We start from the raw sequence: 22,800 nt of genomic DNA, 5'->3' as shown, positions 1-22,800 counted from the left end.
GAATTCAAAAGGGCAATTTCGGGATTATTCTCCATTACATCGGATAAAGCCATTATGGAGATAGAAATGAAATAAATGAAGTCTTGTGGTATTTCACAAAACCAATAAATAATTATTATTGATTATTTCGGTATAAAATAATATCAGAAAACCGAAAATAACGTTAAGGGGATATGATTAAAATTATGCAATTATGACAAATTTTATAATATGGCGACAGGTGAAATCACTTTGTCGAATTTCCGTACCAATAATTACGTACGAATAATAATTACGTACGAATACTCAACGAGGTATTTCCTACCTTATACGCATAAATTATCCTAATGAGAATAATATTAAATAAAGATGGAATAGTATTAAAATGAGAAAATGCTAATAATTATGCACTTTCTTTGGAAAACAAAATGGCGGTCGCCCTAAGGAATTTACGTGCCAATTATAGTTGCGCACTATATTTCAAAAGATTGACCTAAACCAGTTCGTATCCGTGCTACCCTCTTTAATACCTACTTCGATATTGCTGATTATCGTTATTAGCATCACATCTAGATGTATTCAAGCTATGAGATTCATTCAATGTTGAGTTATGAAATTGCTTAACTAACTGGCTTAACGTTGCATATGTACCTACTTGTAATGTTTTCAATCTCCGCTGACATTCGTGTAAGATCTTTCAACAGTTTAGTGCAGTCTAGATGATCAAATGTGACCGGCGGGGGTTTTTCCAGTTGTCTCGCAACAAACACCGGCAGATTTTCTGGATCTGTTGATTTGAACAGCATAATTGTGTCATCCATATTACGGGATTCTTTTCCTTTTCTTTTTCGCTGTATTTTGCGTCGCTCCGTAGGTACTTACTGCACTAAATAGCAACTACTTTGAGTTTTTTATTTTTTTTACCCGTAAAAGCCGACACACAAATTCTCACTAGAGACTCCCCATCTATTAACGATATTTTATTTTGAATATACGATAACATTTCATCAATCACTATATTACAAACGTTACACTTAACTATGTCCGTCATTTTTACGTAAATTACGATAGCTCCGTACAAAAATCTTAAATCTTTGAAAAATCTTAAAATCTTTGAAAAAATTGTCACTATGCAGCTATTTGATGCTCTGAAGAACGTTATATCTCCTAACCAGCATGGATTTTTCAAAAGTAGAAGCGTAGAAACTAATATGGCTGCTTTTGTTGATCATCTGTCAAATGCTATGGAAAAAGATATGCAGATAGATGTCGTGTACACTGACTTTTCTAAAGCATTTGATAAAATCAGCCATAATTCATTAATTTTAAAACTTGGGAAAATCGGTGTGCATGGCAACTTACTCAGGTGGGTCGACTCTTATATAAGAAATCGAAGTCAGGCTGTATGTGTTAAAGGGTTTTGTTCTGGTTTCTTGCCTATCCCGTCAGGTGTACCACAAGGTTCTCACTTAGGACCGTTACTGTTTACTGTATATATTAATGATTTGGAGGTTTATCTCGAAAATACTAATCAACTATTCTACACTGACGATACAAAAATTTTTCGAGTTGTTGCTAGTGTTGATGATTGTAATAAGATCCAACAAGATTTAGATTCACTGTGCGGGTATTGTGGTCATAATCAGTTATTCCTAAATATCGAAAAGTGCCGGGTGATAACATATACTCGTAAAAAGAATTGTATTAAATATAATTATAATCTTAATCATACTCCGTTGACCAGGGTTGACTCACTTCGAGATTTAGGAATCATGATGGACAGTAAACTAAGCTTTAAAAATCATTATGATCACATTATCCGCGGAGCTTTCAAAAATCTCGGCTTTATTAATAGAATCTCCAAGCCCTTTAAAAATCGTGACACTATCAAGATCCTCTATTTCAGCTTTGTAAGATCCATTTTGGACTTTTGCAGTAGCATCTGGAATCTTAATTATCAGGTTGATGTGGATGCAATTGAGAGAGTGCAAAAGAAATTTTTGAAGATTCTTAACTTTAGAACATGCTTAATAAATACCTCTTACAATGATTCCCTTGTTCACCATAAGCTACTTTCCCTAGAAGATCGTCGAACTCAATTCGACATAACATTTTTGTACAAAATTCTTAACAGTTTCGTGGATTCTCCTACTCTTTTGTCAAAGATTAATTTCATTAGTAAAGCTCGTCTTCCGGTTCGTAACACTCGTCATCTAAACATATTTGTGCCACCTCGCTTTCTCAAGAACTACACTCGAATAAATTTCTTCTACCGCAGTTTGAAACGCTATAACAAGGACTTCACTGACATTGACCTTTTCTCGCAATCGCTGCAGACTCTAAAAAGGAAATTATTCCCAGCACTTTCAACAGCATCGTAAAATAATTAGATAAATTCTGCTTTAATTTATATGTGTAAACCATTTATGTAATGTAATGTATTACGTTAACCAGTTATTTATTTAGCTATTTTGTAAATTGTTATGTTGTCAACACACTAGCATAATTTATATGTTTTTGTAAAATTTTCGGCGCTATTTGTCTATTTAATATGTAATTCTAATTGTAAAAATGTTGTAATGACTGTTTGTGCCAAAATAAACAAAATAATAAAATAATAAAAACACGACACACACAGAAGTGCGCGCGCGTACTCTCAATGTGTGTGAGTATGTGACATTGCATTTTCTGAAATTTAATTTAATTCGATGATTTTGCTTACATTTACTGTAACGATCAAATATTATCAATGCATGAGCTGAAAATTTCGTATTTTTTCATTTAAGTAAGCATCCCAATGAGGAAAAGGTTAAAAAAAAAATAGTCAAAATGTAAAAAAAAAACCAATAACATTTATTGTTTAAACTCAAACTGGAGGCATATATACCTTTTTGTAGGTATGTGAATTCCGCTAATGCGAAATTTAAACCTATTTATTTTACTATATTTACACAATTTAATAATTTTTACCTTAAAATAATTTTTACATTAAAAAAGTGTCAGATCGTGAAAGAAACAAAATAACAAAAACATCTTATATTACATATCAACAAGTTAGGCGACACTGACTAAAAGGTACGGTGTATATGGTTGGAACTCATGTAACTGATTCGAGATCAGATGGTGCTCAGTGAACGCTCGGTCTTCTTTCACTTTCAGCAATATTAAATCCATAACTGCACGAGCATCTTCTAAAGCGGAATGGCCCGCACTGCTTTGCTGTATTTTTCGTCCCAAATATTCTTCAGAAAGAACACGCAGAGAGCGACGCATCGGCAATCCTCTAGCATGGGGATACATCGCACAGGTATCAACGACTGCTGTATGCAATAATTTCAACACTTTGAAATCATTCTCCAGGGCATGTCCAACCAATATCGTATCCGTGCCAACAAATTCAAGAAGATCATTCTGTACATCTCGCAGTGTCTTGGTCGCGTGCTGCAAGTTGCGCGGCCTGATGCCCGAGAATCTAGTGTTATAACACAGTATAGACGAACTTGGTCTCACATAAGTTTGGTACACAAGTTGGCCATTTACATCTACGACCGCCACACTAGCTAACTCCAGTCCTGCGGTTGTATAACACATCTCTGTGTCTATTGCATACACCCCTCCGCGGTGCGAGCGTGGCCGAACATATCCTTCGAGTGGTCCATTCATACCAGGATTAGTTCCGTTCCATACATGAAAAATGCTTAAAGCGCAACCTTTGGAACCAAAACCTTCGTTGCAGCAAGCGTAATATCCATCCGCTGCACGACCCCAATGATAGGAGCAGAAGCCCTGGGTTAAATATTCACCGTCACGGGTCATATGAAACACTTTACGACAGCGAACACATAAATGTTCCACTTCTTCAGTTGCTTTTTCACTGTCCAAGCGCGGAGTAGATCCCGTTGAAATTACGCCACTGTTAGTTTCCGAACCAGGTATAAATTCAGGCGCATTCACATTCCAGGAGGTGAATATTGTAGGTCGTGGCGGCGGCGCATTCATGTACATCACAGCTTTTGTAGAGTTTGGCTCGATTTCTACGGGGTAACCAAGCTCCCACATCTGTGTACGCGAAAGCAGATGGGGTTGTAGGGCTGCTGTTAGTTCCTCCATTAAGATGGTCTGCGCAGACGGCGGTGAAGGCGGCCACGGCGACGCCGACATATCATTCTTGATCTGTTGCCAACGGTCTGCGGTGCTGGCGTTGTCTGCTGTCGATATGGCACCCTCCTCTTGACATAACGAACCGTAATATTGCTCACAAAAGTGTTGCATTTTCATTCGCTGCTTAACAGTTAAAAGTGATAGATTTGAGCTCTGAGGTTACTACGTGTGGACACTTGGGACGCTTACTAGTGTACTGAACCTGAACGCTTACTGTTCTTTCGCATTTCGCTAGCGAATGCCCCCGCCCGCGCGACGCCCCCGCCACGTGTGCGAACTGTAAGGGCCGCACACGCAGGAGGGGGGGGAGAAGCCGAAAGCGACCGAACCCCAATCCGAGCCGGCCTCCCACCAGCGGGCGGACTCCCGCGCGTCGTCCGGGCTCCGGAATGGAGCCCCTCCCGGGAAGGGGTAGGTGCGGGTCTCCCGCACCCCTCCCCCGACCTCGCCCTAACGCATACGCGCGTTTTTCACGCGCCTGCCGCCGCCGTCTCCGCCGCTGCTGTCGCCGCTGACCTTACTGCCGCTGATGCCGCCGCCGCAGAGATGAATGTCAACACGGCGACGACAACGACCGCAGCAACATCCCATGTAGCCGCCGCCGTCACCGCCGCCGTCACCACCACCGTCACCACCGCCACCACCGCCGCCACTTCTTCTGCCGCCGACGCCGCCGCCGCCGCCACCTCCGCCGCCGCCAGCGCCGTCACCACGGCCACCGCCGCCTCCGCGGCAGTCAGGACCGCCTTCGCCGCTGCCGCCGCCGCATCCACACCCGCGCCCCTCGCGTCCCTGTCCCCAAAGGGATGGATGAAGAGGGACGCGGAGATTCTCGTCCGGCTGGTGAAGGGGAACTGGCTGTCGCCGGGGTTGGCCCAGTGGATGGCCGTATACCTGCGCCTCAAAGAAAATGAGGTGCGGGGGGTTGCCATCAGATCGTCCGCTGAAAGCGGCCGAGTGGATGCGTTTTCTTCACCCTCCTGGCCCGGACTCCCAACTGACAGGAGGTGTACGCCATCAAGCCTATGACTATGTTCATCACAGTAACAGCCCGCGCACTGTATAAATATGTCAGGAAAATTGACTAACTTAAGCATTTTATTACATTCATTTTGGTACAATATTTTTTCATTATCGGTTCTATGACCCCATCCAAATTTATTCTTCACAGTGTTTGTTTGTGAATGGTTCAGTTTTTTGCTAACTATATTGAGATTACATTGTAATATTAGGGGCAAATGATCTGACCATAAGACATCATACCTGACATACACATCTATATATACAAAACAAAGTCGGCTTTGTTACAACACTTATAACTCGAGATCTGCTGGACCAATTTTCATGGTTTTTGATTTGTTGGATTTGTCTCCGCCCCGAATAGCAGAATATATCTTAAAAATACTGAAAAATTGACGAATACTTGAAAAATGCGTTATTTTCCCTAAAAGATCTTTAATTTCGGAGCTGTCAAATATTAGTGTCAAAATCTGTAAGTAATGATTGGCATTTATGAGTCATGTGGCATGAATGTGTGGGCATTGATGATTCAGTCACCTTCGTTCCATTATACCTATATTAGATTCGAGCTTTTACATATCTCTTTAGCAATAAAATTTTAAATATTCCGAATTCCGGTGGAATTCCGACGGTTCCGTTACGGTTTACAACACTTACTGGATAGCCCGTGTAAATAGGGCCTATCCTGCGGGGAGCGTAACCGAAAAGAAAAGTATGAGAAAAAGGAAATGGAAAGATATAATATTATTCAAGGCTAGACGACCGTATAACTAGGCAGTTTAAAAGATACTCACCAACATCCACCGTGCAGGAGAAATCCTCGCAGTGAGGCTGACCAGGGCTCTGGGAGGCTTCTAAGTTCTGCCGGCCGGCTATTGTAAAGTCCTTGAATATTACTGATTACACCAAATGTCTGTATGTTCACTTCACAAATCGAAGTAGTATAATGACTAACGACTAAATAAAACTCATAAATTAACAGTTCCAGTCGAAGATCAATTAAAAGAACGGAGAAGAGAAAAATTCGGAAGATTCCGACATTAAAGATATTGGCATGTTTTTAAAAAGAAAAACAACACACTATCGCTCATGTGGCCAGTCAGACGCTAACCAAAGAGGCCTTCCGCATTAGGTTTTTAGAAGGAGGTACCTCGCCACTACCTAGATGGTGCTAGCCTTGAATGAAAAACCTAAAGATATGGGTAAATAAAAATAAAATTGAAAAGATGGGACATATCGGTCCAAACATTCTCCCCGGCTTGGAAGTTCAAAGAACTTTCAAAGAAAATTAAGTTCGATTATAGGTATTAATTATTGAAATATATGTTAAGAGAGAACGTGGCTAAACCAAGAGACAATTAAACCATTAACGTAATTTAAAATTAAAGTATAATGCAAATGTATTTGAAGTGATTTATTGAGTTGATAAAGGATATAATTTAACAACCGGTCTTTTATATACACCATATTTTGTTTTAACTAAGGCAACTCTGACAATTCCATCATTGCCCGGATATACTTTTGTGATTAAATCTATAGGCCAAGTAAATGGAGCGAAGTGAATGAGATGAGACCCGAAATAAGTATTACTTTTTTTAAGTTTAAATCTTACGACAGTTCTAGCATCTAATATCCCGAACTTTAGTTTAAGAATGTAAATAATTAAACCGAAACAAAGAAGTTTATCAGCTTTGATTAACTTTATATGCTTATAGAAAAGGACACTGTGAACGACACGTTGTAAAAGTATTTCACATATTAAATGTGCCTTAATATTTATAACTGACACCTTCTTTTTGAAACGCAATATATAAAACGTAGTACGCAAAAGTTTCTCCCAGGAAGAAAAACGTTTAGAGAACTCATATAAAACAATCTTCAGCGATTCATTTTGATAAGTTAAAACATTGACTTTGAGTTCAGATAAAGAATCCATATTTGGTGGGTTGATAAACCAAGGAAGGTAATTCCACCACAAGCTATTGGAAATCAATAATTCAGCATATAGTATGACTGGGGCATTTACACCTTGAACATCGAGTGAGCGAGCTACAATAGAGAGGATATTCCTCTTAGTACATTTATCATGTACATCGCAAACAGTAACAAACAACTTGTCATCACCAGGCTCCCACGCGAGACCTAACACCTTGGTAAAATTCCCCCCATTAGAAATATTCACCGTACTTCGGTGAAACTCGGGTAAGTGGGACAACAGCTCAGAAGAGTTGCTAGTCGACTTGACAAGGTCGAAAGATCCTGCCTTAAATAGGGAAACCAATTGTTTGGACAAAGAAACTGCAATTTTATCATTAGGCACTGAATAAACTAAATCGTCTATATGAAGCCTACTCTTAGAAGCAGCGACTGCTTCAGGAAACTCATGAGACGTACCCTCGGCTAACTGCTTAACAGTTCTCATAGTGAGATAAAGGCTTGACTTCAGTCCAAAAGGTAAAGGACTGAATTGAAAAGCACGATTAGGTTCGTTCTCATTGAACCGAAACAAAATACGCCAATATTTCCGATCATTTTCGGGATTTTTAATTTGTAAATACATTTGTTTCATATCAGCCGTCATAGTTATTGGAAACAATCGAAAATCAATAAGTAATAAAAATATGTCCGCCTGTAAATTAGGGCCAACGTTAAAGATATCATTCAGAGAAAGACCAGTATGAGTTTTAACAGTAGGATCCAAAACTATACGAGGCATAGGCTTGTTGCTTGGCTGCACGAATAACCCCGTGGTGAGGAATGTAATAGCCCTCAACATTTAAAGAAGATTGGGGAACTTCAGATAAATAGTCATTATCGATGTAATCATGCATTACAGATGTGTAATTCTCCCTTAACCCGGGAGTATGTTTAAATTTTCGCTCTAAAGCCATAAATCGACGAAGAGCAATAGCCCTTGAATTACCTAATTCTGAAGGCGTGCGACAGAACGGCAGAGAAACGGAATAGCGACCACACTTGTCACGTGACACTGAAGATGTGAACAAATTCTCACATTCAGTTTCTTCCGGACTTAAATATTTAATCTGCGGTATCTCCTCTGACTCCCTAAATTTCTGAAGGACATCGTTAAGAGCGAACCCAGTGAACGAAGGAACAGAGGATGTTTTGGGTACATCACCCATCAAAAGGTAGTAGGTAGGTAGTCAATACAGCGGGTGGCGCGCTAGTGCCTGATTCAACTCTGTCACCTAGGTAAATATAGGGGAATAGCTGAGCGCCAAGGATTAAGTGTATATCCCCGGGAATGTTCCAGGTAAGGTCAGCCAAACAAATATTTTCTAAATGAGTAAAATCCGATTTATCAATAAAACAGGATGGCATGGCAATTCATCCGTAAGACAATCAACCACTAATGCACTAATTTGGTATGACTGTTTGCTGTCTACACGAGACTCAATATTTAAAACAACATGCCCATGAATAGGACGTGTTGACATACCAATTCCCTTAACAAAAGAATTACTTAATGGAATTATTGGTAAGTTCAATAATTTGCAAGTGTCGGTTGTTATAAGGTTATTCATTGAAGCATTTTCAATTAAGCAACGAAGCAACATCTTACTCGCATCCCTACCCTTAGCGTAGACCTGTGCCGTAGCTAGCAAAATAGCGCTCGAATGCACTTTAGTATTAAAAGACATCGAAGCGGCATCGGTAAACAAAGATGACGTCATAGGGGCGGGTTGATACGGCGGGTTCTGCGCGCCAATGGCGGAGTTCATTCTCAGGTTCGAAACATTCTCTACGACCTGACAAGCGGGCCGCTGACTAGTGCACGCGCACTCGACTCGAGATGAAGAATCAGTTTTACCGACTTGCGAAGTTTGGAAATGAGTTTTGCTTTTAATAGCATTTTGCTCAGAATTATGTACTCTATCGAAATGCAACAAAGTATGGTGTCGCTTGTTACATAATCCGCAAACAGCTGACGAATTACAATTGGAAACAGTGTGGTTTAATCCACAACAGTTAACACAACCGTTCTTAGATTTAATAAAATCATATCTACTTTTGGGTGAATCTAAATTGCGGAAAGATGAACAGTGATACAAGGCATGCTTATTGCCATGACAACAAGGGCATTTCTCAAGTGACACGGAATCAACAGTGTTGTCACTATGAGACAACAACGTGTACGTATTCTTCTTACGCGAGTTATTAGAAGACTGAGAAAGAGGTTTATTGACGTTCGAATTTTTAGAGCTTAAATTATTTGAACGTTGTAATATTTAAACTTGATCACGAATAAATGTAACTAAATCATCAGAGGACGGTATTTCTTTCTCACGTACCGATAACTCGAAAGCTTGTACAGATTGTGTGTCTAAATTACGTAATGCACAATTAAGGAAAATAAAATCAGACAATTCCGAAATCCCTAACTGTTTTAATGCTAATATAGAAGCAGAGTATTTCTCAATGAATATCTCTAAGCTCTGTGCAGTATAAGAAGTATTTTTCAAATCAAAAATATTAGACAAATAATGTGCACCTAGCGTGCGTTTATCTTGGTATCGTTTAACTAAGCTATCCCATATTATTCTATAGGTTTCGCCAGTAGGTACGATTCCGGCCGTGATCTTGAGGGCGTTGTGCGTTAATTTACCTATTAAATATTGCACCCGCTGAGAATCTGACAATTGAGTATTATTGTGAATATTAGATTTAAATGACTCATAAAAAATAAGCCAGTTCTCAGTACGTCCATCGAAACTAGCGATCTCAACGGCAGGAAGTTTAATATGAGTTTTATACTTACATTTTGATACCGTGGGCTCCTTGACCTTGACTTCGTCATTTACGTTATTACGAACACGTTTGATACGACAGTACAAATCGTCAAAGACGGCCAACTCTTGATAATTAGGAACAAATTTAGGGTTATCTTCCAGCATTAGCAAATTAATTTTATCAATTATTTTTTCAAAATTACCACGCAAATCGTCAATTGTCTCTGACGTGGCCATGAAACTTTCACAGGATTTTAATGTATAACTAGTAACTTTCTTTGAAAGTTCAAATATATCACTAATACGGGAAAAAAGCATTTGTTTTTTAGAATTCAAAAGGGCAATTTCGGGATTATTCTCCATTACATCGGATAAAGCCATTATGGAGATAGAAATGAAATAAATGAAGTCTTGTGGTATTTCACAAAACCAATAAATAATTATTATTGATTATTTCGGTATAAAATAATATCAGAAAACCGAAAATAACGTTAAGGGGATATGATTAAAATTATGCAATTATGACAAATTTTATAATATGGCGACAGGTGAAATCACTTTGTCGAATTTCCGTACCAATAATTACGTACGAATAATAATTACGTACGAATACTCAACGAGGTATTTCCTACCTTATACGCATAAATTATCCTAATGAGAATAATATTAAATAAAGATGGAATAGTATTAAAATGAGAAAATGCTAATAATTATGCACTTTCTTTGGAAAACAAAATGGCGGTCGCCCTAAGGAATTTACGTGCCAATTATAGTTGCGCACTATATTTCAAAAGATTGACCTAAACCAGTTCGTATCCGTGCTACCCTCTTTAATACCTACTTCGATATTGCTGATTATCGTTATTAGCATCACATCTAGATGTATTCAAGCTATGAGATTCATTCAATGTTGAGTTATGAAATTGCTTAACTAACTGGCTTAACGTTGCATATGTACCTACTTGTAATGTTTTCAATCTCCGCTGACATTCGTGTAAGATCTTTCAACAGTTTAGTGCAGTCTAGATGATCAAATGTGACCGGCGGGGGTTTTTCCAGTTGTCTCGCAACAAACACCGGCAGATTTTCTGGATCTGTTGATTTGAACAGCATAATTGTGTCATCCATATTACGGGATTCTTTTCCTTTTCTTTTTCGCTGTATTTTGCGTCGCTCCGTAGGTACTTACTGCACTAAATAGCAACTACTTTGAGTTTTTTATTTTTTTTACCCGTAAAAGCCGACACACAAATTCTCACTAGAGACTCCCCATCTATTAACGATATTTTATTTTGAATATACGATAACATTTCATCAATCACTATATTACAAACGTTACACTTAACTATGTCCGTCATTTTTACGTAAATTACGATAGCTCCGTACAAAAATCTTAAATCTTTGAAAAATCTTAAAATCTTTGAAAAAATTGTCACTATGCAGCTATTTGATGCTCTGAAGAACGTTATATCTCCTAACCAGCATGGATTTTTCAAAAGTAGAAGCGTAGAAACTAATATGGCTGCTTTTGTTGATCATCTGTCAAATGCTATGGAAAAAGATATGCAGATAGATGTCGTGTACACTGACTTTTCTAAAGCATTTGATAAAATCAGCCATAATTCATTAATTTTAAAACTTGGGAAAATCGGTGTGCATGGCAACTTACTCAGGTGGGTCGACTCTTATATAAGAAATCGAAGTCAGGCTGTATGTGTTAAAGGGTTTTGTTCTGGTTTCTTGCCTATCCCGTCAGGTGTACCACAAGGTTCTCACTTAGGACCGTTACTGTTTACTGTATATATTAATGATTTGGAGGTTTATCTCGAAAATACTAATCAACTATTCTACACTGACGATACAAAAATTTTTCGAGTTGTTGCTAGTGTTGATGATTGTAATAAGATCCAACAAGATTTAGATTCACTGTGCGGGTATTGTGGTCATAATCAGTTATTCCTAAATATCGAAAAGTGCCGGGTGATAACATATACTCGTAAAAAGAATTGTATTAAATATAATTATAATCTTAATCATACTCCGTTGACCAGGGTTGACTCACTTCGAGATTTAGGAATCATGATGGACAGTAAACTAAGCTTTAAAAATCATTATGATCACATTATCCGCGGAGCTTTCAAAAATCTCGGCTTTATTAATAGAATCTCCAAGCCCTTTAAAAATCGTGACACTATCAAGATCCTCTATTTCAGCTTTGTAAGATCCATTTTGGACTTTTGCAGTAGCATCTGGAATCTTAATTATCAGGTTGATGTGGATGCAATTGAGAGAGTGCAAAAGAAATTTTTGAAGATTCTTAACTTTAGAACATGCTTAATAAATACCTCTTGCAATGATTCCCTTGTTCACCATAAGCTACTTTCCCTAGAAGATCGTCGAACTCAATTCGACATAACATTTTTGTACAAAATTCTTAACAGTTTCGTGGATTCTCCTACTCTTTTGTCAAAGATTAATTTCATTAGTAAAGCTCGTCTTCCGGTTCGTAACACTCGTCATCTAAACATATTTGTGCCACCTCGCTTTCTCAAGAACTACACTCGAATAAATTTCTTCTACCGCAGTTTGAAACGCTATAACAAGGACTTCACTGACATTGACCTTTTCTCGCAATCGCTGCAGACTCTAAAAAGGAAATTATTCCCAGCACTTTCAACAGCATCGTAAAATAATTAGATAAATTCTGCTTTAATTTATATGTGTAAACCATTTATGTAATGTAATGTATTACGTTAACCAGTTATTTATTTAGCTATTTTGTAAATTGTTATGTTGTCAACACACTAGCATAATTTATATGTTTTTGTAAAATTTTCGGCGCTATTTGTCTATTTAATATGTAATTCTAATTGTAAAAATGTTGTAATGACTGTTTGTGCCAAAATAAACAAAATAATAAAATAATAAAAACACGACACACACAGAAGTGCGCGCGCGTACTCTCAATGTGTGTGAGTATGTGACATTGCATTTTCTGAAATTTAATTTAATTCGATGATTTTGCTTACATTTACTGTAACGATCAAATATTATCAATGCATGAGCTGAAAATTTCGTATTTTTTCATTTAAGTAAGCATCCCAATGAGGAAAAGGTTAAAAAAAAAATAGTCAAAATGTAAAAAAAAACCAATAACATTTATTGTTTAAACTCAAACTGGAGGCATATATACCTTTTTGTAGGTATGTGAATTCCGCTAATGCGAAATTTAAACCTATTTATTTTACTATATTTACACAATTTAATAATTTTTACCTTAAAATAATTTTTACATTAAAAAAGTGTCAGATCGTGAAAGAAACAAAATAACAAAAACATCTTATATTACATATCAACAAGTTAGGCGACACTGACTAAAAGGTACGGTGTATATGGTTGGAACTCATGTAACTGATTCGAGATCAGATGGTGCTCAGTGAACGCTCGGTCTTCTTTCACTTTCAGCAATATTAAATCCATAACTGCACGAGCATCTTCTAAAGCGGAATGGCCCGCACTGCTTTGCTGTATTTTTCGTCCCAAATATTCTTCAGAAAGAACACGCAGAGAGCGACGCATCGGCAATCCTCTAGCATGGGGATACATCGCACAGGTATCAACGACTGCTGTATGCAATAATTTCAACACTTTGAAATCATTCTCCAGGGCATGTCCAACCAATATCGTATCCGTGCCAACAAATTCAAGAAGATCATTCTGTACATCTCGCAGTGTCTTGGTCGCGTGCTGCAAGTTGCGCGGCCTGATGCCCGAGAATCTAGTGTTATAACACAGTATAGACGAACTTGGTCTCACATAAGTTTGGTACACAAGTTGGCCATTTACATCTACGACCGCCACACTAGCTAACTCCAGTCCTGCGGTTGTATAACACATCTCTGTGTCTATTGCATACACCCCTCCGCGGTGCGAGCGTGGCCGAACATATCCTTCGAGTGGTCCATTCATACCAGGATTAGTTCCGTTCCATACATGAAAAATGCTTAAAGCGCAACCTTTGGAACCAAAACCTTCGTTGCAGCAAGCGTAATATCCATCCGCTGCACGACCCCAATGATAGGAGCAGAAGCCCTGGGTTAAATATTCACCGTCACGGGTCATATGAAACACTTTACGACAGCGAACACATAAATGTTCCACTTCTTCAGTTGCTTTTTCACTGTCCAAGCGCGGAGTAGATCCCGTTGAAATTACGCCACTGTTAGTTTCCGAACCAGGTATAAATTCAGGCGCATTCACATTCCAGGAGGTGAATATTGTAGGTCGTGGCGGCGGCGCATTCATGTACATCACAGCTTTTGTAGAGTTTGGCTCGATTTCTACGGGGTAACCAAGCTCCCACATCTGTGTACGCGAAAGCAGATGGGGTTGTAGGGCTGCTGTTAGTTCCTCCATTAAGATGGTCTGCGCAGACGGCGGTGAAGGCGGCCACGGCGACGCCGACATATCATTCTTGATCTGTTGCCAACGGTCTGCGGTGCTGGCGTTGTCTGCTGTCGATATGGCACCCTCCTCTTGACATAACGAACCGTAATATTGCTCACAAAAGTGTTGCATTTTCATTCGCTGCTTAACAGTTAAAAGTGATAGATTTGAGCTCTGAGGTTACTACGTGTGGACACTTGGGACGCTTACTAGTGTACTGAACCTGAACGCTTACTGTTCTTTCGCATTTCGCTAGCGAATGCCCCCGCCCGCGCGACGCCCCCGCCACGTGTGCGAACTGTAAGGGCCGCACACGCAGGAGGGGGGGGAGAAGCCGAAAGCGACCGAACCCCAATCCGAGCCGGCCTCCCACCAGCGGGCGGACTCCCGCGCGTCGTCCGGGCTCCGGAATGGAGCCCCTCCCGGGAAGGGGTAGGTGCGGGTCTCCCGCACCCCTCCCCCGACCTCGCCCTAACGCATACGCGCGTTTTTCACGCGCCTGCCGCCGCCGTCTCCGCCGCTGCTGTCGCCGCTGACCTTACTGCCGCTGATGCCGCCGCCGCAGAGATGAATGTCAACACGGCGACGACAACGACCGCAGCAACATCCCATGTAGCCGCCGCCGTCACCGCCGCCGTCACCACCACCGTCACCACCGCCACCACCGCCGCCACTTCTTCTGCCGCCGACGCCGCCGCCGCCGCCACCTCCGCCGCCGCCAGCGCCGTCACCACGGCCACCGCCGCCTCCGCGGCAGTCAGGACCGCCTTCGCCGCTGCCGCCGCCGCATCCACACCCGCGCCCCTCGCGTCCCTGTCCCCAAAGGGATGGATGAAGAGGGACGCGGAGATTCTCGTCCGGCTGGTGAAGGGGAACTGGCTGTCGCCGGGGTTGGCCCAGTGGATGGCCGTATACCTGCGCCTCAAAGAAAATGAGGTGCGGGGGGTTGCCATCAGATCGTCCGCTGAAAGCGGCCGAGTGGATGCGTTTTCTTCACCCTCCTGGCCCGGACTCCCAACTGCCAGGAGGTGTACGCCATCAAGCCTATGACTATGTTCATCACAGTAACAGCCCGCGCACTGTATAAATATGTCAGGAAAATTGACTAACTTAAGCATTTTATTACATTCATTTTGGTACAATATTTTTTCATTATCGGTTCTATGACCCCATCCAAATTTATTCTTCACAGTGTTTGTTTGTGAATGGTTCAGTTTTTTGCTAACTATATTGAGATTACATTGTAATATTAGGGGCAAATGATCTGACCATAAGACATCATACCTGACATACACATCTATATATACAAAACAAAGTCGGCTTTGTTACAACACTTATAACTCGAGATCTGCTGGACCAATTTTCATGGTTTTTGATTTGTTGGATTTGTCTCCGCCCCGAATAGCAGAATATATCTTAAAAATACTGAAAAATTGACGAATACTTGAAAAATGCGTTATTTTCCCTAAAAGATCTTTAATTTCGGAGCTGTCAAATATTAGTGTCAAAATCTGTAAGTAATGATTGGCATTTATGAGTCATGTGGCATGAATGTGTGGGCATTGATGATTCAGTCACCTTCGTTCCATTATACCTATATTAGATTCGAGCTTTTACATATCTCTTTAGCAATAAAATTTTAAATATTCCGAATTCCGGTGGAATTCCGACGGTTCCGTTACGGTTTACAACACTTACTGGATAGCCCGTGTAAATAGGGCCTATCCTGCGGGGAGCGTAACCGAAAAGAAAAGTATGAGAAAAAGGAAATGGAAAGATATAATATTATTCAAGGCTAGACGACCGTATAACTAGGCAGTTTAAAAGATACTCACCAACATCCACCGTGCAGGAGAAATCCTCGCAGTGAGGCTGACCAGGGCTCTGGGAGGCTTCTAAGTTCTGCCGGCCGGCTATTGTAAAGTCCTTGAATATTACTGATTACACCAAATGTCTGTATGTTCACTTCACAAATCGAAGTAGTATAATGACTAACGACTAAATAAAACTCATAAATTAACAGTTCCAGTCGAAGATCAATTAAAAGAACGGAGAAGAGAAAAATTCGGAAGATTCCGACATTAAAGATATTGGCATGTTTTTAAAAAGAAAAACAACACACTATCGCTCATGTGGCCAGTCAGACGCTAACCAAAGAGGCCTTCCGCATTAGGTTTTTAGAAGGAGGTACCTCGCCACTACCTAGATGGTGCTAGCCTTGAATGAAAAACCTAAAGATATGGGTAAATAAAAATAAAATTGAAAAGATGGGACATATCGGTCCAAACATTCTCCCCGGCTTGGAAGTTCAAAGAACTTTCAAAGAAAATTAAGTTCGATTATAGGTATTAATTATTGAAATATATGTTAAGAGAGAACGTGGCTAAACCAAGAGACAATTAAACCATTAACGTAATTTAAAATTAAAGTATAATGCAAATGTATTTGAAGTGATTTATTGAGTTGATAAAGGATATAATTTAACAACCGGTCTTTTATATACACCATATTTTGTTTTAACTAAGGCAACTCTGACAATTCCATCATTGCCCGGATATACTTTTGTGATTAAATCTATAGGCCAAGTAAATGGAGCGAAGTGAATGAGATGAGACCCGAAATAAGTATTACTTTTTTTAAGTTTAAATCTTACGACAGTTCTAGCATCTAATATCCCGAACTTTAGTTTAAGAATGTAAATAATTAAACCGAAACAAAGAAGTTTATCAGCTTTGATTAACTTTATATGCTTATAGAAAAGGACACTGTGAACGACACGTTGTAAAAGTATTTCACATATTAAATGTGCCTTAATATTTATAACTGACACCTTCTTTTTGAAACGCAATATATAAAACGTAGTACGCAAAAGTTTCTCCCAGGAAGAAAAACGTTTAGAGAACTCATATAAAACAATCTTCAGCGATTCATTTTGATAAGTTAAAACATTGACTTTGAGTTCAGATAAAGAATCCATATTTGGTGGGTTGATAAACCAAGGAAGGTAATTCCACCACAAGCTATTGGAAATCAATAATTCAGCATATAGTATGACTGGGGCATTTACACCTTGAACATCGAGTGAGCGAGCTACAATAGAGAGGATATTCCTCTTAGTACATTTATCATGTACATCGCAAACAGTAACAAACAACTTGTCATCACCAGGCTCCCACGCGAGACCTAACACCTTGGAAAAATTCCCCCCATTAGAAATATTCACCGTACTTCGGTGAAACTCGGGTAAGTGGGACAACAGCTCAGAAGAGTTGCTAGTCGACTTGACAAGGTCGAAAGATCCTGCCTTAAATAGGGAAACCAATTGTTTGGACAAAGAAACTGCAATTTTATCATTAGGCACTGAATAAACTAAATCGTCTATATGAAGCCTACTCTTAGAAGCAGCGACTGCTTCAGGAAACTCATGAGACGTACCCTCGGCTAACTGCTTAACAGTTCTCATAGTGAGATAAAGGCTTGACTTCAGTCCAAAAGGTAAAGGACTGAATTGAAAAGCACGATTAGGTTCGTTCTCATTGAACCGAAACAAAATACGCCAATATTTCCGATCATTTTCGGGATTTTTAATTTGTAAATACATTTGTTTCATATCAGCCGTCATAGTTATTGGAAACAATCGAAAATCAATAAGTAATAAAAATATGTCCGCCTGTAAATTAGGGCCAACTTTAAAGATATCATTCAGAGAAAGACCAGTATGAGTTTTAACAGTAGGATCCAAAACTATACGAGGCATAGGCTTGTTGCTTGGCTGCACGAATAACCCCGTGGTGAGGAATGTAATAGCCCTCAACATTTAAAGAAGATTGGGGAACTTCAGATAAATAGTCATTATCGATGTAATCATGCATTACAGATGTGTAATTCTCCCTTAACCCGGGAGTATGTTTAAATTTTCGCTCTAAAGCCATAAATCGACGAAGAGCAATAGCCCTTGAATTACCTAATTCTGAAGGCGTGCGACAGAACGGCAGAGAAACGGAATAGCGACCACACTTGTCACGTGACACTGAAGATGTGAACAAATTCTCACATTCAGTTTCTTCCGGACTTAAATATTTAATCTGCGGTATCTCCTCTGACTCCCTAAATTTCTGAAGGACATCGTTAAGAGCGAACCCAGTGAACGAAGGAACAGAGGATGTTTTGGGTACATCACCCATCAAAAGGTAGTAGGTAGGTAGTCAATACAGCGGGTGGCGCGCTAGTGCCTGATTCAACTCTGTCACCTAGGTAAATATAGGGGAATAGCTGAGCGCCAAGGATTAAGTGTATATCCCCGGGAATGTTCCAGGTAAGGTCAGCCAAACAAATATTTTCTAAATGAGTAAAATCCGATTTATCAATAAAACAGGATGGCATGGCAATTCATCCGTAAGACAATCAACCACTAATGCACTAATTTGGTATGACTGTTTGCTGTCTACACGAGACTCAATATTTAAAACAACATGCCCATGAATAGGACGTGTTGACATACCAATTCCCTTAACAAAAGAATTACTTAATGGAATTATTGGTAAGTTCAATAATTTGCAAGTGTCGGTTGTTATAAGGTTATTCATTGAAGCATTTTCAATTAAGCAACGAAGCAACATCTTACTCGCATCCCTACCCTTAGCGTAGACCTGTGCCGTAGCTAGCAAAATAGCGCTCGAATGCACTTTAGTATTAAAAGACATCGAAGCGGCATCGGTAAACAAAGATGACGTCATAGGGGCGGGTTGATACGGCGGGTTCTGCGCGCCAATGGCGGAGTTCATTCTCAGGTTCGAAACATTCTCTACGACCTGACAAGCGGGCCGCTGACTAGTGCACGCGCACTCGACTCGAGATGAAGAATCAGTTTTACCGACTTGCGAAGTTTGGAAATGAGTTTTGCTTTTAATAGCATTTTGCTCAGAATTATGTACTCTATCGAAATGCAACAAAGTATGGTGTCGCTTGTTACATAATCCGCAAACAGCTGACGAATTACAATTGGAAACAGTGTGGTTTAATCCACAACAGTTAACACAACCGTTCTTAGATTTAATAAAATCATATCTACTTTTGGGTGAATCTAAATTGCGGAAAGATGAACAGTGATACAAGGCATGCTTATTGCCATGACAACAAGGGCATTTCTCAAGTGACACGGAATCAACAGTGTTGTCACTATGAGACAACAACGTGTACGTATTCTTCTTACGCGAGTTATTAGAAGACTGAGAAAGAGGTTTATTGACGTTCGAATTTTTAGAGCTTAAATTATTTGAACGTTGTAATATTTAAACTTGATCACGAATAAATGTAACTAAATCATCAGAGGACGGTATTTCTTTCTCACGTACCGATAACTCGAAAGCTTGTACAGATTGTGTGTCTAAATTACGTAATGCACAATTAAGGAAAATAAAATCAGACAATTCCGAAATCCCTAACTGTTTTAATGCTAATATAGAAGCAGAGTATTTCTCAATGAATATCTCTAAGCTCTGTGCAGTATAAGAAGTATTTTTCAAATCAAAAATATTAGACAAATAATGTGCACCTAGCGTGCGTTTATCTTGGTATCGTTTAACTAAGCTATCCCATATTATTCTATAGGTTTCGCCAGTAGGTACGATTCCGGCCGTGATCTTGAGGGCGTTGTGCGTTAATTTACCTATTAAATATTGCACCCGCTGAGAATCTGACAATTGAGTATTATTGTGAATATTAGATTTAAATGACTCATAAAAAATAAGCCAGTTCTCAGTACGTCCATCGAAACTAGCGATCTCAACGGCAGGAAGTTTAATATGAGTTTTATACTTACATTTTGATACCGTGGGCTCCTTGACCTTGACTTCGTCATTTACGTTATTACGAACACGTTTGATACGACAGTACAAATCGTCAAAGACGGCCAACTCTTGATAATTAGGAACAAATTTAGGGTTATCTTCCAGCATTAGCAAATTAATTTTATCAATTATTTTTTCAAAATTACCACGCAAATCGTCAATTGTCTCTGACGTGGCCATGAAACTTTCACAGGATTTTAATGTATAACTAGTAACTTTCTTTGAAAGTTCAAATATATCACTAATACGGGAAAAAAGCATTTGTTTTTTAGAATTCAAAAGGGCAATTTCGGGATTATTCTCCATTACATCGGATAAAGCCATTATGGAGATAGAAATGAAATAAATGAAGTCTTGTGGTATTTCACAAAACCAATAAATAATTATTATTGATTATTTCGGTATAAAATAATATCAGAAAACCGAAAATAACGTTAAGGGGATATGATTAAAATTATGCAATTATGACAAATTTTATAATATGGCGACAGGTGAAATCACTTTGTCGAATTTCCGTACCAATAATTACGTACGAATAATAATTACGTACGAATACTCAACGAGGTATTTCCTACCTTATACGCATAAATTATCCTAATGAGAATAATATTAAATAAAGATGGAATAGTATTAAAATGAGAAAATGCTAATAATTATGCACTTTCTTTGGAAAACAAAATGGCGGTCGCCCTAAGGAATTTACGTGCCAATTATAGTTACGCACTATATTTCAAAAGATTGACCTAAACCAGTTCGTATCCGTGCTACCCTCTTTAATACCTACTTCGATATTGCTGATTATCGTTATTAGCATCACATCTAGATGTATTCAAGCTATGAGATTCATTCAATGTTGAGTTATGAAATTGCTTAACTAACTGGCTTAACGTTGCATATGTACCTACTTGTAATGTTTTCAATCTCCGCTGACATTCGTGTAAGATCTTTCAACAGTTTAGTGCAGTCTAGATGATCAAATGTGACCGGCGGGGGTTTTTCCAGTTGTCTCGCAACAAACACCGGCAGATTTTCTGGATCTGTTGATTTGAACAGCATAATTGTGTCATCCATATTACGGGATTCTTTTCCTTTTCTTTTTCGCTGTATTTTGCGTCGCTCCGTAGGTACTTACTGCACTAAATAGCAACTACTTTGAGTTTTTTATTTTTTTTACCCGTAAAAGCCGACACACAAATTCTCACTAGAGACTCCCCATCTATTAACGATATTTTATTTTGAATATACGATAACATTTCATCAATCACTATATTACAAACGTTACACTTAACTATGTCCGTCATTTTTACGTAAATTACGATAGCTCCGTACAAAAATCTTAAATCTTTGAAAAATCTTAAAATCTTTGAAAAAATTGTCACTATGCAGCTATTTGATGCTCTGAAGAACGTTATATCTCCTAACCAGCATGGATTTTTCAAAAGTAGAAGCGTAGAAACTAATATGGCTGCTTTTGTTGATCATCTGTCAAATGCTATGGAAAAAGATATGCAGATAGATGTCGTGTACACTGACTTTTCTAAAGCATTTGATAAAATCAGCCATAATTCATTAATTTTAAAACTTGGGAAAATCGGTGTGCATGGCAACTTACTCAGGTGGGTCGACTCTTATATAAGAAATCGAAGTCAGGCTGTATGTGTTAAAGGGTTTTGTTCTGGTTTCTTGCCTATCCCGTCAGGTGTACCACAAGGTTCTCACTTAGGACCGTTACTGTTTACTGTATATATTAATGATTTGGAGGTTTATCTCGAAAATACTAATCAACTATTCTACACTGACGATACAAAAATTTTTCGAGTTGTTGCTAGTGTTGATGATTGTAATAAGATCCAACAAGATTTAGATTCACTGTGCGGGTATTGTGGTCATAATCAGTTATTCCTAAATATCGAAAAGTGCCGGGTGATAACATATACTCGTAAAAAGAATTGTATTAAATATAATTATAATCTTAATCATACTCCGTTGACCAGGGTTGACTCACTTCGAGATTTAGGAATCATGATGGACAGTAAACTAAGCTTTAAAAATCATTATGATCACATTATCCGCGGAGCTTTCAAAAATCTCGGCTTTATTAATAGAATCTCCAAGCCCTTTAAAAATCGTGACACTATCAAGATCCTCTATTTCAGCTTTGTAAGATCCATTTTGGACTTTTGCAGTAGCATCTGGAATCTTAATTATCAGGTTGATGTGGATGCAATTGAGAGAGTGCAAAAGAAATTTTTGAAGATTCTTAACTTTAGAACATGCTTAATAAATACCTCTTGCAATGATTCCCTTGTTCACCATAAGCTACTTTCCCTAGAAGATCGTCGAACTCAATTCGACATAACATTTTTGTACAAAATTCTTAACAGTTTCGTGGATTCTCCTACTCTTTTGTCAAAGATTAATTTCATTAGTAAAGCTCGTCTTCCGGTTCGTAACACTCGTCATCTAAACATATTTGTGCCACCTCGCTTTCTCAAGAACTACACTCGAATAAATTTCTTCTACCGCAGTTTGAAACGCTATAACAAGGACTTCACTGACATTGACCTTTTCTCGCAATCGCTGCAGACTCTAAA

The 22,800-nt window shown here is 38.9% G+C and overlaps 3 protein-coding genes across 3 annotated transcripts in view; all 3 read right to left on the bottom strand.

The window, feature by feature from the left end:
- LOC106132098 (transducin beta-like protein 2) overlaps positions 1-22,800 on the bottom strand; it is a 178,945-nt gene that overhangs the window by 68,024 nt on the left and 88,121 nt on the right. The gene's annotated exons all lie outside the window — the stretch shown is intronic.
- On the bottom strand, positions 3,034-4,280 carry LOC132902404 (exonuclease GOR-like). The gene has a single exon (XM_060947371.1). It carries the CDS (start codon positions 4,255-4,257, stop codon positions 3,034-3,036), a length of 1,224 nt encoding a protein of 407 aa, XP_060803354.1. The 5' UTR covers positions 4,258-4,280.
- Positions 13,272-14,518, bottom strand: LOC132902402 (exonuclease GOR-like). Its single transcript, XM_060947370.1, has one exon. The coding sequence runs from the start codon at positions 14,493-14,495 to the stop codon at positions 13,272-13,274; it is 1,224 nt and encodes a 407-aa protein (XP_060803353.1). The 5' UTR covers positions 14,496-14,518.

The sequence above is a fragment of the Amyelois transitella genome, chromosome 13 (assembly GCF_032362555.1).
Source record: "Amyelois transitella isolate CPQ chromosome 13, ilAmyTran1.1, whole genome shotgun sequence".
In the NCBI taxonomy this organism is placed as follows: Eukaryota; Metazoa; Arthropoda; class Insecta; order Lepidoptera; family Pyralidae; genus Amyelois; species Amyelois transitella.
This window is presented reverse-complemented; position numbering and strand designations above follow the sequence as displayed.

Excerpts from the sequence above, each read along its gene's own strand:
- LOC132902404 (XM_060947371.1), bottom strand. The coding sequence starts at position 4,257 with ATGAAAATGCAACACTTTTGTGAGCAATATTACGGTTCGTTATGTCAA.
- LOC132902402 (XM_060947370.1), bottom strand. The coding sequence starts at position 14,495 with ATGAAAATGCAACACTTTTGTGAGCAATATTACGGTTCGTTATGTCAA.